At 25.4% G+C, this 13,483-nt stretch overlaps 2 protein-coding genes across 2 annotated transcripts in view; one reads left to right on the top strand and one right to left on the bottom strand.

Moving 5' to 3' along the window:
- The window catches only part of LOC107884902 (neurobeachin-like), a 15,185-nt gene extending 6,321 nt beyond the window's left edge, over positions 1-8,864 (top strand). The window contains exon 2 of the mRNA XM_016807989.2: positions 8,617-8,864. Within this exon, the coding sequence (XP_016663478.1) occupies positions 8,617-8,676 (60 nt within the window). The 3' untranslated portion in view covers positions 8,677-8,864. The remainder of the gene's footprint in view (positions 1-8,616) is intronic.
- LOC100166530 (troponin C-like) lies at positions 1,631-9,399 on the bottom strand. Its single transcript, NM_001205104.1, is given in 6 exon segments — positions 1,631-1,927; positions 5,422-5,553; positions 5,617-5,745; positions 8,880-9,020; positions 9,123-9,150; positions 9,252-9,399. Coding segments are annotated over 6 exon segments (477 nt in total). The 5' UTR covers positions 9,264-9,399; the 3' UTR covers positions 1,631-1,892.
- Between the last annotated feature and the right edge of the window lie 4,084 nt (positions 9,400-13,483).

The raw sequence follows: 13,483 nt of genomic DNA, 5'->3' as shown, positions 1-13,483 counted from the left end.
ACTAAAATATCTTAGGTCTTACTTAAAGATAATAATATCAATAAAATCCTCCCAGATACCCTAGATAATAATAGTCTTACCTTTAAATTTTATTATGAGTCAATTCACACTAATTTAAAAAATAACAGAGTAAAATGGATTATTGTTAACGTAAAACTTGACGTGTTGTACGTTAGTAAGACAGAGAAAACCCATGCGGGTGGCGTCCTTTTGACACAGAATAAAATATAACAAAATATTTCGACAAATATAATAAAATAGAGATGTATATTTTTGATCATTGTTTATTTTCAAAATACTATTAAAATAATACCTATGTAAAGTTTAAAACAAGTATTTATAATATTACAATATTAATTTACAAAAACCCATTGCAATTATTACTATATTAGGTACCATTTAACAAAATGCATAATATCCATTTGACACAAGAAATTTGTTCAAAATCAAAATCTAAAGTTTTTGATGTTATCTTAGAGAACATACGTAGATTTCTTTAGTTTTTTTTGTAATAAAGCATGTATTATACACATTGAATTGAGGCGTTGTAAAAAAAAAATAGTTTCATATTCAAATATATTTAAAAAAATATTCGTGGGGTGAAACGTCAGAATTTATAACAGGTATAATATATAAACCATGTGGCATATAATAATACTATGCATAGCGCCACTATAGCCATTTCACGACGAAGTACCTCCACTGGAAGGTCCTTCACTCTAAACTTCTTGTAATAAATTATCGTATGTAATATTCACAATTATTAAGCTTATTGTTCAACGCAAAACATGTACTAGTACGCCCAAATAAAAATTATGTTAAAATATGTATATATATTTCGAATTACAACAAAATTTGAACTTCAGATATCAAACATTTGACTGTATATTCGATATTTTAATTTTAGGTTTTAATGTATTAGGTTTAATATTATATCTAAACTAGCTTATCCCGTGCTTTTCGTTGCCCATTAAATTTACTAACTCTATATGACTCAAACTTTGTTCAATTCGTTATTTATTATTCGGTGTATAGTGTTCAAAATTTATCTTAACTCTTCCGTTCCCCGGAATAAAAATTCTGATTCGCAGCAGTATATTACTAGGTAGGCAATCTACCTGCAATAGATCGTGGACCCCGTGCTGTTGTTAATATAATCAATTGCCTAATACAAAATCCTAACCTAACCGTACTAATATCAGATGAATAAAAAAAACCAAACTTAACCATCTTTAAATTAGCCTATCTTCTTCCCAGAGGTCTAATCTACACACAAACATTAATTTATATATAATATAAATATTGACAAAAAAAAAATGATACAAATCAACAAACATGCCCGATTAACTAATAGCAACCAATACACTGTAATATAATACACTGTTGCGCCACTGTTGTATTTTTACATTCAGATTTCCTACTTTTCCGGTGGATTTTCCTAAAATGTTCTTCTGTAAAAACCTTCTCCTGGCAATTACGAACATCTTAAAATAAATTTGAGCTAAATCGGACCATCCGTTCTCGATTGATGAGGTAACGACATTTTTCACGCTCCATTTTTATATACCTATATAGATTGTTTGATATCGCTTTATTAATTTTTAACTTGAAAAAAAAATAAACTTAACGAATATATTTATATTTACTAGTTACTTATTAGTTATTACGAAATGAATCAGCAAGAAATTATATTTTAAAAATAAGTAATCATAAATAGGTAAATAATAATAAGTTAAACATCAACTATATATATTTATATAGGTAAATAAGTAAGTAACAAAGCCTGTGGGTCTTAAAATTTTAATTTAAATAAATTATATAGGTTGTAAAACAAAACTGGGTTTTGAATAATCATTTATAAATCTAAAAAGAAAATAAATAATGCACTTTGATCAATCATCGCCGCCAGTCATGACTTCCATGAATTCTATAAAGAAATAAAATAAAATACATTTATTATTGTTTACTTGTTTACTTTTGTATCTTTTCAAATATGATTGCATAATTTATGAATAATTCATTAATTTTTATAATATGCATGTACCACCTACCAACATTATTAATAAAATAAATTGGTACCTATAGAAATCTTGTAAATTTGTTTATTTTGTTTTATATTAGAAAGTAGGTAACAGCTTAGATCTAAAATTGGATTTAGATTGTGAAGAATTATAATTTTTATCAAATTGAACGAGAACATAACTGTTTCAGTGGTAAATAACAAGTAGTCTATACATCTGTAATAGTATACAGTGATGAATGTTTCATATTTTCTATTACATTATAGTATTACTATTACATTAAAAAATGTACACGTTGATCAATGTATAAGGATATTTTTTAATTTTGAAGTTGTTTTAATAGTATTGGCTTAAGTCTAAACACTTATAAATAAATGGAGGAAAATATAAGAATTAATATTATAATGTCTAGAGTCTAGACACTGTTATTTCAGTTTCTATTTTAAAATTTAAAATAATGCTTAAGCTTGTATTATACTATTGTCTGTCTGCAAATTCCATACCTACAGTAATTAGTAAACGTATCTTGTGTTTGCCAGAATCTTGTACGTAGCCAAATAGTTTAAGATGTTTAGCCAAAATAGTGATTAACTATTAGGAAGCTATAATAATAATATTATATTATATTATAAGCAGTATAACAAATTAGTATACTACTATAGTTTTTAGTAAAAATTTAAAATTTATTAATCATCTTATTTCGGTTGTAGATAAGGTGAGCTTAGGTTGATTTAATTTATGGATACTTAGTAATAATGTGGCGATAAGACTGAATATAAAATGATAATTACTGTTTTTATAAAAATAAATTAGTGAAATTTTAAGGAATTTCGTTAATTAAATAAACTAAAACATATATTTTGTTTAATATCACATTGTCCATGAGTTTATTTTTGTAATATATAATATTAAAGGAATGAACTCGATGAAAGAAGACTATAAAAAGTCAATATTTTTTATAAGTCATTGATTATACTTACATAATAAACTAAACTATAAATAATAAATGTTTTTATAAATATTTTAAATTGAGAAATTTTACTTAGTCCAACTTTTAGGTAGGTGACCGATATTGTAAAAGAATACTTATATAATGATTCATTTTTAATAGTAATTGAATAAAATATTTTATAAATTACATTAACATTTTAATTGTAAATATCTACATATTTTGTTGTGCTACAAATATTATAACTAATCACTACTACCTAGCTAAATGTATTCCATATATTTTTTTTACCTGTGTTTTATTTATATTTTAAGTATTTTAACACACAATTATTTAAGACATTATTGACGAGGTGGACTTAAATGCCAAGAAAATATTATTGGCATTTTTCCAGTTAAACATATCGTTGTTTCACTCAATATATTTTTAATGCTTCTCTTATCTCGTGTAAAAAATACGAAATCGTATTAAAAAGGCTAGAATATTTTCGAATTTGTTCGATAGATTTATTACTTTCTTTTGCGATTTTCGTAAAGTTATTTGAGAGTTTTGTCGTTGTATACTTTATACACATGTTATATAGTGTATACAGTGTATGAGACAACAGTTATAGAATAATGAAAAATCTCAGGAGAGTATTATCATCCATAAAACTTGATTCTGTTCTATATAATATAATATTGTTATTTTTCCATTATTTTATATTTAAAAAAAAATAATACATAGTTATAAAACGCTTTTAAAAATACTTTAATTTCTTAACTTTACTCGTGACGTTATGCAATTTTACAAGTTTTTTTTCTTTTGTTATACTATTACATACTTACTTTATACAATATGGATGTTAAGGTTTTAATTTGTATAATCTAATTTTACCAAAACGTATTTCTATAATAAATAGTAGTACCTATGTCCTATATTGAAAATATCTATTACTATATCGGATATTTGGAATTATAAGGCTAAATGAGTATTTTTAAATTTCTGGTTTTCCATCCCTTGGGTATCAAACGTTTTCTAGTAGATATAAAATTCCCACAGTGGGAATATATATAATATAATATAATAATATACCTAATATCTGCTTGTATTTTCAAGTCACGTAAAATATTATCAGTTAATCAATTTTTCTTTTGGTTATTTAAATAGGTCATTACGTGTAAAATATTTTTTTGGATATTTGTGTAGTCTATAGAAACATTAAAACCTATAATTGTAGGTAAAGTATGTAAAATGTAAATATATTAAAATTATTTTGAATTTTATAATCGATTAATTAAATTAACATACCTACAATGTTTAAAGTGATTTATTTAAGAAGTACATTTATTATTTAAAATTACACTGCAGTAATAATTTTCCGTCACTATAATCATATTATGTTAGGTAGGTTACCTACCTACATTAAGTTTTTTATGTGCACAATACTGTATATTTTTACGCCAAGTTTTTTTATAAATAATTATTTATTTAGGTTATTTATTTATTTTTAGATTCTGAGTGGAGCTACGAATGTATTGGTTGTACAATGATGTGTTCTTTTATATTCACTAATTTTTTTTGTGTACCTGTCATCACGTTTTGGAGCATAGACAATACTTCAATATTTTAATTTTAAGAGTGGTTTTTGATACAAAATTGCATCTAATTTTTTTTGGTGGTTTGGTTGGTTAAATTCTTAACGAAAAAAAAGAATATACGGTCATACAGCTTTTGACTACTTCGATTTTGTTTTAATGAAAATGAATAACCATAGGCATTCGAAACTATTTATTACTAAATATTATTACAATTTTTCTAAACATGATATAATTTTCAAAATATTTTGGTTTTTTTAAATATAGTTACAGACATCTAAAAGAGTCAACAATTTGAGATGTCTGTAACTAAGTTGTACATACAGCAATAAGAAGTATCAATAGTAACAATTAAAAATCACTAATATATGCAAATTATTTTGTAGTTAAAATGCATTAAATGCTTGGAATTTTAATAAAAGATTACTTATAAGTTATTTTTACTCTAATTAAAAAAAAAGTTAGTGTAAAGCCACATTCAATTTTTTTGAGTGTTTGAAAATCAAATTTTAATGGATATTTATACGAAAAATAACAATTAGACGGTATTTTTGGCAAAAATTAGTTTAACCTGCTTTATTATACATATAGAAAACTATTTATTAATGGTAGTATAAATAAATTATAAAATTTTTTTAGAAATAATACACACGCCGTCTCCGCTCAGTCTCATTTTTCATATGCAATGGTTTATCATTGAATTCGAACTCAACATTTCACCCATTATACTGAACTCAATGACGATAGACACTTGAAACCTATTTTAAAGTAGCATAACTTCCCCAGTTTTTAATATTATAAATACATATTCAGAAAAGATAACGTTAAAACTAAACTTAGCAGGTACAAAATAAATAGATAATTTTTTACTCACCGTCAAAATCGACAGTGCCTGAACCATCAGAATCAATTTCCTCTATCATCATATCTAGATCTTCATTTGTTATTTTGTCGTCTAATTCTTTGAGTATTTCTCTTAAAACATCTGTGGTAATGTATCCATTTCCTAGTGTGAGATATAACTTTTAATTTAACTTAAATTAATAAAATATTATTATTTTCATCAAACCTTCTTTATCATATAATCTAAACGCTTCTTTTAGTTCCGCTTGCATAGCCTCCACGTCTTCCGGTTCATCTTCAGTTAGGAATCCAGCTGCTAGTGTAACAAATTCTTCGAATTCTAACTGTCCCGATCCTGATAAACAATACAAAATGTTATTGGCGTTGAAAACCAGTGAGCTATTTGGTTCTTACTATGTATAATATAATATATTTTGTAATAATATAAGTATGCGTATTTAGTTCATATAAGATTAATTTCGTACCTACACAATTTTTTTTACAATATTGATTGAGATTAATGTGACAAAATAAAACAATATTTAAAATTTTTTTATATTTTTTGAATATTTTTAATGATTAGATGTATAAATAACAAAATGTATTTTAACATTTAATAAAAATCGTATAAAAAGTTGATTTTTCAAACAGTTAAAAACAATATAACGTTCTGTTTGAAGTATGAACTTTTTATTACTTGTTATGTGTTTGTACCTATAAGCTAAATAAACTAATATATAGTCTGTGGCTCGGCGCGGCGTTGTGGATGAAATCAATCATGCAACGTGATTGAGAGTAAGCAACGGCCGCTGCTACTAGTTCCCGGATGGGTGATCATTCGGGTCCATAGTGACTAAAACCTTGCCACACAAACACGTGCAGGTAACCAACCGTACTAACCATACCAACCATTTCAACCCTTCCAACGGTAATCCCTACAATAGCTTATTGCTATATTATTTGGTTGAACATATACATACAGCTCACCGCACAAAATAAACATTTAAATTTGAACGATGTTGCTTAATTATTAAACTATAAGTACCTACTAAAGATAATATTCCACGACAATAATTCAGGTTTAGTGGAAAAAGGAGCTTTATTCTTTTGAAAATTATATAATACTTACCTAATTAATTAAAATATACTAAAATGTTACAATTTATAAAAATTGTCCGAGTATAACAGGCTAGAATGAATATGACTTTTATTTCAGTATTTTAAATTGTATGTTTATGAAAATATCGTTTTAAAGAGTACCTAATTAAAAATTCTATAAATCTGAATTTGAATAAATGCGATAATAAAGTATTAGAGGAGGGTGAGCATGCTTAGTAAATCACCCTGTGTAAGATGTACAATAGTAAGTATGAATAGAAAAATCTTGGATAAATACAAGCGAATGTTTTCCTAATCTAAAAATACTTCACTTTACGTATAACAAAATATATAAAGCATAATCAAAAATACCTACTTTATGATCGCAGCCTTTTAAAAATCATACAAATTATAATATATAGGTTACAATAATAGTTATATAGGTAAAAAGATATTTGGTGTTGCAATCTTTCAATAAACTTATTGGCTGTCAAATAATTTCTAGTAAAATAAAAAAGATAAATATAGTATTTACGTATATAATGGCCATTAGGCCATCAGGACTGTACTAATGATAAATATGAGTTGAATAAAAATTTAAGTGTTTGGTTTGGAAAATTTAAAAATAATTAATTTGAAATACTGTTTATCCCTTTCAATAACCATACCTACCTAATAAATAATAGTCATATAAACGAAGTAAGTGGACACCACTCTCGCATCTATTGTCTTCGTCTTAGGATAAAAAAATTATTCCCGCCATAACATAGAACATTTTCCGTTTAGAAGAATCCATTTTACTCTTTTATTTTTAATATTACAGTGAATTGACCTATTATTAAATAAAAAATTTAATATTTTGACTATTATCCAGGGATCTAGGCTTTTTTTAAATATTTTAATTTTAAAGCGAGTACAAGTGTGTAAAATATTAACATTTAAAAATACTCCTAACTTGTTATAAAATTAAAATTTAGAAAAAAACTGGCTAGAAAGGAACATAAATAATATTTTTACCCTTACAATTAAGAATAGATCAATTTACGGTAATATTAAAACTAACAACAAAAAATAGATTTTTTGAACGCTGAATTTTTTTTGGTATGTTGTACTTACGTTTATAATGTAAAGAACTACGAGAATCACATCTTATTAAGATAAGTACAACTTATAACTACAACTTGCAATTATTTTATAATTCAATTGCATTTTTAAATATTAATTGTAATTATAATACATATATATTTTAATTGAAGTAATATAATTAATATGCCATTTATTATATTTTTCATTACCAGTATAACTTATTTTACCCGTTCTAATAATAATGATTTGTAGTTTTTTGTAGTTTTACTCCCCAACATATTTATTAAGACAAGCGAATGTACAGAAAAATATATTGTTGAAACATTGCCAAAAATAATTCATATGTCTATCAATATTTTCTTGTCAGATTTAGTTTCATACCTCCAGGCTCCAATATTGTTTTTGTTTGCTACAATAATAGATTCTAAATATTTTATGTGGTAAATATTTAACTAAATATTTTGGTGAATCAAATTATGTAGATAAATATAATGTATATTGTATACATTCGTATAATATAAATATAACGCTAAAAATTGGCATTTAATAGTGATCTGTCTACTTGTAAGTCAATACATTGCACTCATTAGTACATATTGTTATTATATAATTATTATAATTCTTGAAAAAATTGTGATAAAAGTGTTTAAAAAATCATTTTATTTCGTGAATGGGAAATTTGGTTCCAGGTATATAACATTTTAAGTTATTAGCCCAACGCTGAGGTGTTGTCGCTTCTATCATGTCTGCATGTTTATAAAAATTATATTATATTTCTTCAGCCTATTGTGCTAACTATGTACAGATTGTTGAATAACATAATAAAAATTATAAAAAAGTTACTATACTTTAAGTTAAATTTTGAAAAAAAGGAAAATAAAAATTTTAAATGTGACTCTTTAATTTATTAATAAGTTACTGAAGGAGCCAAATACGGCGAGATATAATGTATACCTATATAATATATTTTTGCAATTATAGTAATAATAAGTTATTTATAATTTAAATATTAATTTAAACATTTGTTTCTTTTTATTTACAGGTAAGTGCTTTTAAGTTATCAAATCAACTAAAAGAGAAATCACCGGTCTATCATAGGTAATAAAAACAAAATTTTCCTATAATTATTTTGGACATAATAGCAATTAAAATGGGTAATAACGTAATGGTATAATAGAAAAAATCTGTCTTAACAAATATACTTCAAGATAATGTAGACAACCTTTTAGTGTTGGTTACTTGCGTTTCAACTCGTATTAATTAATTCATGATTATATAGATATATTTAATAATTAAATGATTTACCATCTGCATCGACCTCAGCAATAATTTCTTGTAAACGGTCCTCGGAAACGTCGTGACCTAACATTTGAAGAATTGTACCAACCATGTTGGCTTCAATGTATCCCTTGTCTTGAGCAAAAGCATCGAAAGCTCGTTTTAGTACTAAGGTATAAATATTTCCATTATTAAACTGTTCATTATACATTTTTTTAGGTATGTAAGTATTGTGCATAAATATATATATTTTAAATTTATAATACTTACGAGCTATTTGGTCTTTGTCTAGATCGTCCTAAAAGCAAAAAAAAAAAATTTTAATAGGTGATTATTATTTATTTTATAAGCAAGTGCTAATTAAAACTACTGAACTATAGTTTAATTGTAGGTACTTACTTTGGTTACCATTTTTTGCCGATCAAAAATATTTCTATTATATAGAGCTGGTATTCTTTTAAGTGAACTGTGTTGTAAGGAGCAGCCAAATTTTAAGGTGACTAGCAGAATTCAGAGAGACTGACGCATATACGTCATAAAATGAAGTGGTCCCAAGCCAAGTACCAACAGTCTCCCTCCTGATTTTTCAAGTTAAAATTACGCCCATGTATTGTCTCTTCCCTTAAAAGTTAATTTTACTCATCTTTTAAATGCCACTGTAAAATCGTTTGATATTCTTACGTAGATTTATAAGTTGTGTAATTTATTACACTTTTATTACTCTTGCGTTATAATGGGCTTTTAAGTATTATATGAATTATATAATGACTATGTAAGTACACTACTTATTATAACATATATCATAAATATAAATATAATGTATGAAATATTTTATATGATTTTTATATATTACGATAGACAGTGCATGATACGTATGTATTTATGTATTTAATATCTATGTATTATAAGTTGTTGAATTTATTTTTTCTGTTACCTATAAAAACGTAGTGTATGTTTTATATTATTAAATAAAATTGAAGTAAATTTTATAAATAAGTCGCATATTGGACACTATTTTGGCACTAGATTATGAATCGACCGCGTTTAAATTTAAATGTCATTTGGCGTACACACAATGGAGACATATTGTATCGATTGTTATACACCCAAAACCATGTACCTGTGTGGTTTGCACGCATCTAGGATTATTATTTATTTGCTTACCCCTTAACTTTCTACCAACCATTGTCAACGAGATATATTGAATTGTAATTTACTTTACTTTTTAATTACCTATTTATATATACATAATACATATAATATTTAAAACATATATAAATAAATAATAGTATAGGTACAAATGTACGTACATATTATTATGTTTAGGGTATGAAAATATATATATATTTTTTACATATTTTGAGTAATATTTTTGTGTGTTATTTGATTGTCTTCCGATCTATGAATGGTTTTTTTTAAAATATACATTATTAACATTTTAACTAAGGAAACTGGGTCATTCAACTGTCCTGGGTGTCAATGAAATGTGGTATGTTATTATATATTTGTATGTCAACATTTAAAGCATTATAATACTTAAAAAAATAAATAAATTAAAAAAAAAATAATTTACCGAGATTACTGTTTCGTTATAAAATAATCACTCATATATTCATATGTTTACATTGGAATTCTTGAAAAAGCTTAAAAACTCAGAAGTGAAGTATGTTTATTCCATTTTTACTATTAACACAATTTAAAAATAATTTATATTATTATTATACGTTGAATTATATACTATACACCTCCGATTTATGAACTTGCATAATGAGCTATAACAAGAAAACCCATAAGTACAGTCTACTTCAATTTGGACACTCTTCTTCATTTATTGTAAAATTATACATATTATATGTGGTTTGTTAGAATTTTACCGATGAATAGATGAAGTTTGACACATTCATAGTATGTTTGTCTTATATATTCTCTAGATACTCGTAAACGTAAATGTGAAAACTATTGGAATTATTATTAATTACTAGACACTAAAGGTTTCGAATTAACCATTTGACGACGGACATTACATTTCTCTTAGGTATAAGAACTTTAAAATAATAGATGTTCTTAAGAATAAAATATCATCGTTTAAGTGATATCTTACTTCATTTAAAAAATTTCAATAATACACAATTACGGGTTGTATGTGTGGGACTATCAAAGTTATAACAAAAACATAATTAAGTGAAAAAACCATGATAAATTACAAATTGAAGGTTATTGTTTAAATTATTTATGCTTTTGAAATTAATAGCAAAACACTTTCGTTAACTACAATTTGTTGTGGTAAATTTGTATTATTAAAACAATTGTATCAGAAGAGGAAAACAGAGTAATTTTTCTATCAATATTATGAAAGTTTTACTTAAACTTACCTTGGTAGGTATATATTTATAATCTAATTAATATTGTTCTAATTATATTATTATATTTAATATTGTATTGAATATTGTGGACAGTAATGATCCAGAACCCTGTTGCGTCGCAACTATAAGATAAATGATGAGCTGTTTTATTCATTAGTATATATTTTGTATTTCTGTGTACACGATATTCGCAGAACTTTCTATTTAATTTTATGTTCTATAATTCCGGTTGACTTCTAGTAGGTAATAATAATATGAGCCATCGGATGATGGTAGATAGTGGTTTACACAAGACAAAGTTTTACGATGTATTTTATCACATAAAACTTACAGTCGCTCCTTTACCTAATAAAAACTGTCTTGCGCACATACTGTTGACTTCCTTCCTCACTAGCTTTAACTGGGACTAGGTAATTATTTATTGTGCTCCTAACATATAATACAACATGCATTGGCAATACAATATTGTATTCAGGATTGTTGAATCGTAGGAAAAATTATTTTATGTACCGCGATAGCAGAGAATTAAATGACAGTGAATTTACAAAACTAAATTGTATGATGTGTTTCTTGAGATTTAAATTAGTCTTAAATTTAATAATTCATTTTATACAAACAATAAAAGATTATCTTTGTATAATATTTTTAAACTGCGTTATTAATTTGAAAATAAGACAAATAAATAATTTATCCTGTTATTAATGTTTTTAAGCATCTGTGATTTTATACTTCAGTTCTCTTTTAATTACCTAGTTTAAACAAAACATATACCTACCTGAATTTCATTTCTCTGACTTAAATAATAAATTATAGAGTATAAATAATTTTAAAGCTGTTGTAAAGATTAAATAAAAAACCTGACAATATAATGATTATAACTTGCATTATGAATAGTATAATATAACTTTTTTATTATTACATTTTTTAGAAACTTAATATCAATAAAATAGGTTTGTTAAAGGTAAAATATGGACTGCGAGAACCACTATAAAAACGATTTCGAACTCTTAACTGAAATGGATTACCAAAGTTTCTCAATTTGTGATAGTGATCCTATTAAAAAGAAAAAAAACAATTAGGCCACTTTTGTATGTTCGCATTTGTATTATCTTCTTGTCTTCATTGGCTTGGCTATTACCGTCTAGCCTATGGAACTATTATCATTTGTCCTTTTGTTCTTGCTATTGATTCGAAGAACACAATATCATGGCCAAGGAAAAAATCCCTGCGTCTAACATACCCTATTAATACGACAATTTTTGACTGCCCCTTTTTGTATTATTAGCATGATTTTTAAATTCTACAGTCATTTTTTTCATGTACCTATTTTTTTTTAAAACTTAAAACTATTATTTTCTTATAACACTTTCATTTATTTTTAAACTGTTGTTAAGTAAATAGTAGGCAAATATCAGCATGTATATCAAAATAAATATTGTTAAGTTATTTAAAGTTTTATAAAAAGTAATTTATTTTAAAGTATTCAGTTAAAATGAATTAAATTTGTTTAAAGTTATTTGACATGTTGAAACTGTATTGAGTATATGGATCATACTAAAAAAGAATACCAGGAAATTGCATATTAATCTGTTTATTTATATTTTATTTTAATATATTGTTGCATTGTTTTGTTTATAGTTGTTACCTAAGTATAGTTATTTTTATCTTTTAACGAATAAGAATATATTTTTACAAATGTGCATTTAGAGACGCTATGCAAACAGCATAGTATGGTTGACCGGGTGCACTTTTTGGGTCGTCAACCACGAGCCGAGGCTTTGTAGAACTAGATCTATCGTGTTGCACATTTTAATGTTATATTATTGATAGGGTTTTTTAGAGGAAAGAGAAAAGAGAAAAGAAAAATAATAAATAATTGTTAACGTTGATTTAAGATGGGGTGTATTTTTTCGTTTTTTACATTTTTGCTGCCGAGAAAGTTGAACGATATAAAACTCGAACTGTGATATTAATTAAGGATATTTATATAAAAACATGAATGATGATGTTGATATATTTAATACTGACGATAATGATATTAATAATAATTCAAAATACTTCGTGAGGGGGCCCAGGACGCTCGTAGACACCGAGAATATCAATATACATAATACATTACTATCACGTAATACTATTTTCTATTATAATATGTTGTTTACCACCATCATTCTCCGAATTTGTCCCATCAGCGAACCCGCCGTTGTAGTAATTTGTTGAGGACCATGGTCATGGGAATAACAGTTTTTTTTTTATAGATATTATTCGAGT

The sequence above is a fragment of the Acyrthosiphon pisum genome, chromosome A1 (genome assembly GCF_005508785.2).
Source record: "Acyrthosiphon pisum isolate AL4f chromosome A1, pea_aphid_22Mar2018_4r6ur, whole genome shotgun sequence".
NCBI classification, from domain to species: domain Eukaryota; kingdom Metazoa; phylum Arthropoda; class Insecta; order Hemiptera; family Aphididae; genus Acyrthosiphon; species Acyrthosiphon pisum.
Note: the sequence above shows the minus strand (reverse complement) of the source record. Positions and strands in the feature narration are given on the sequence as shown.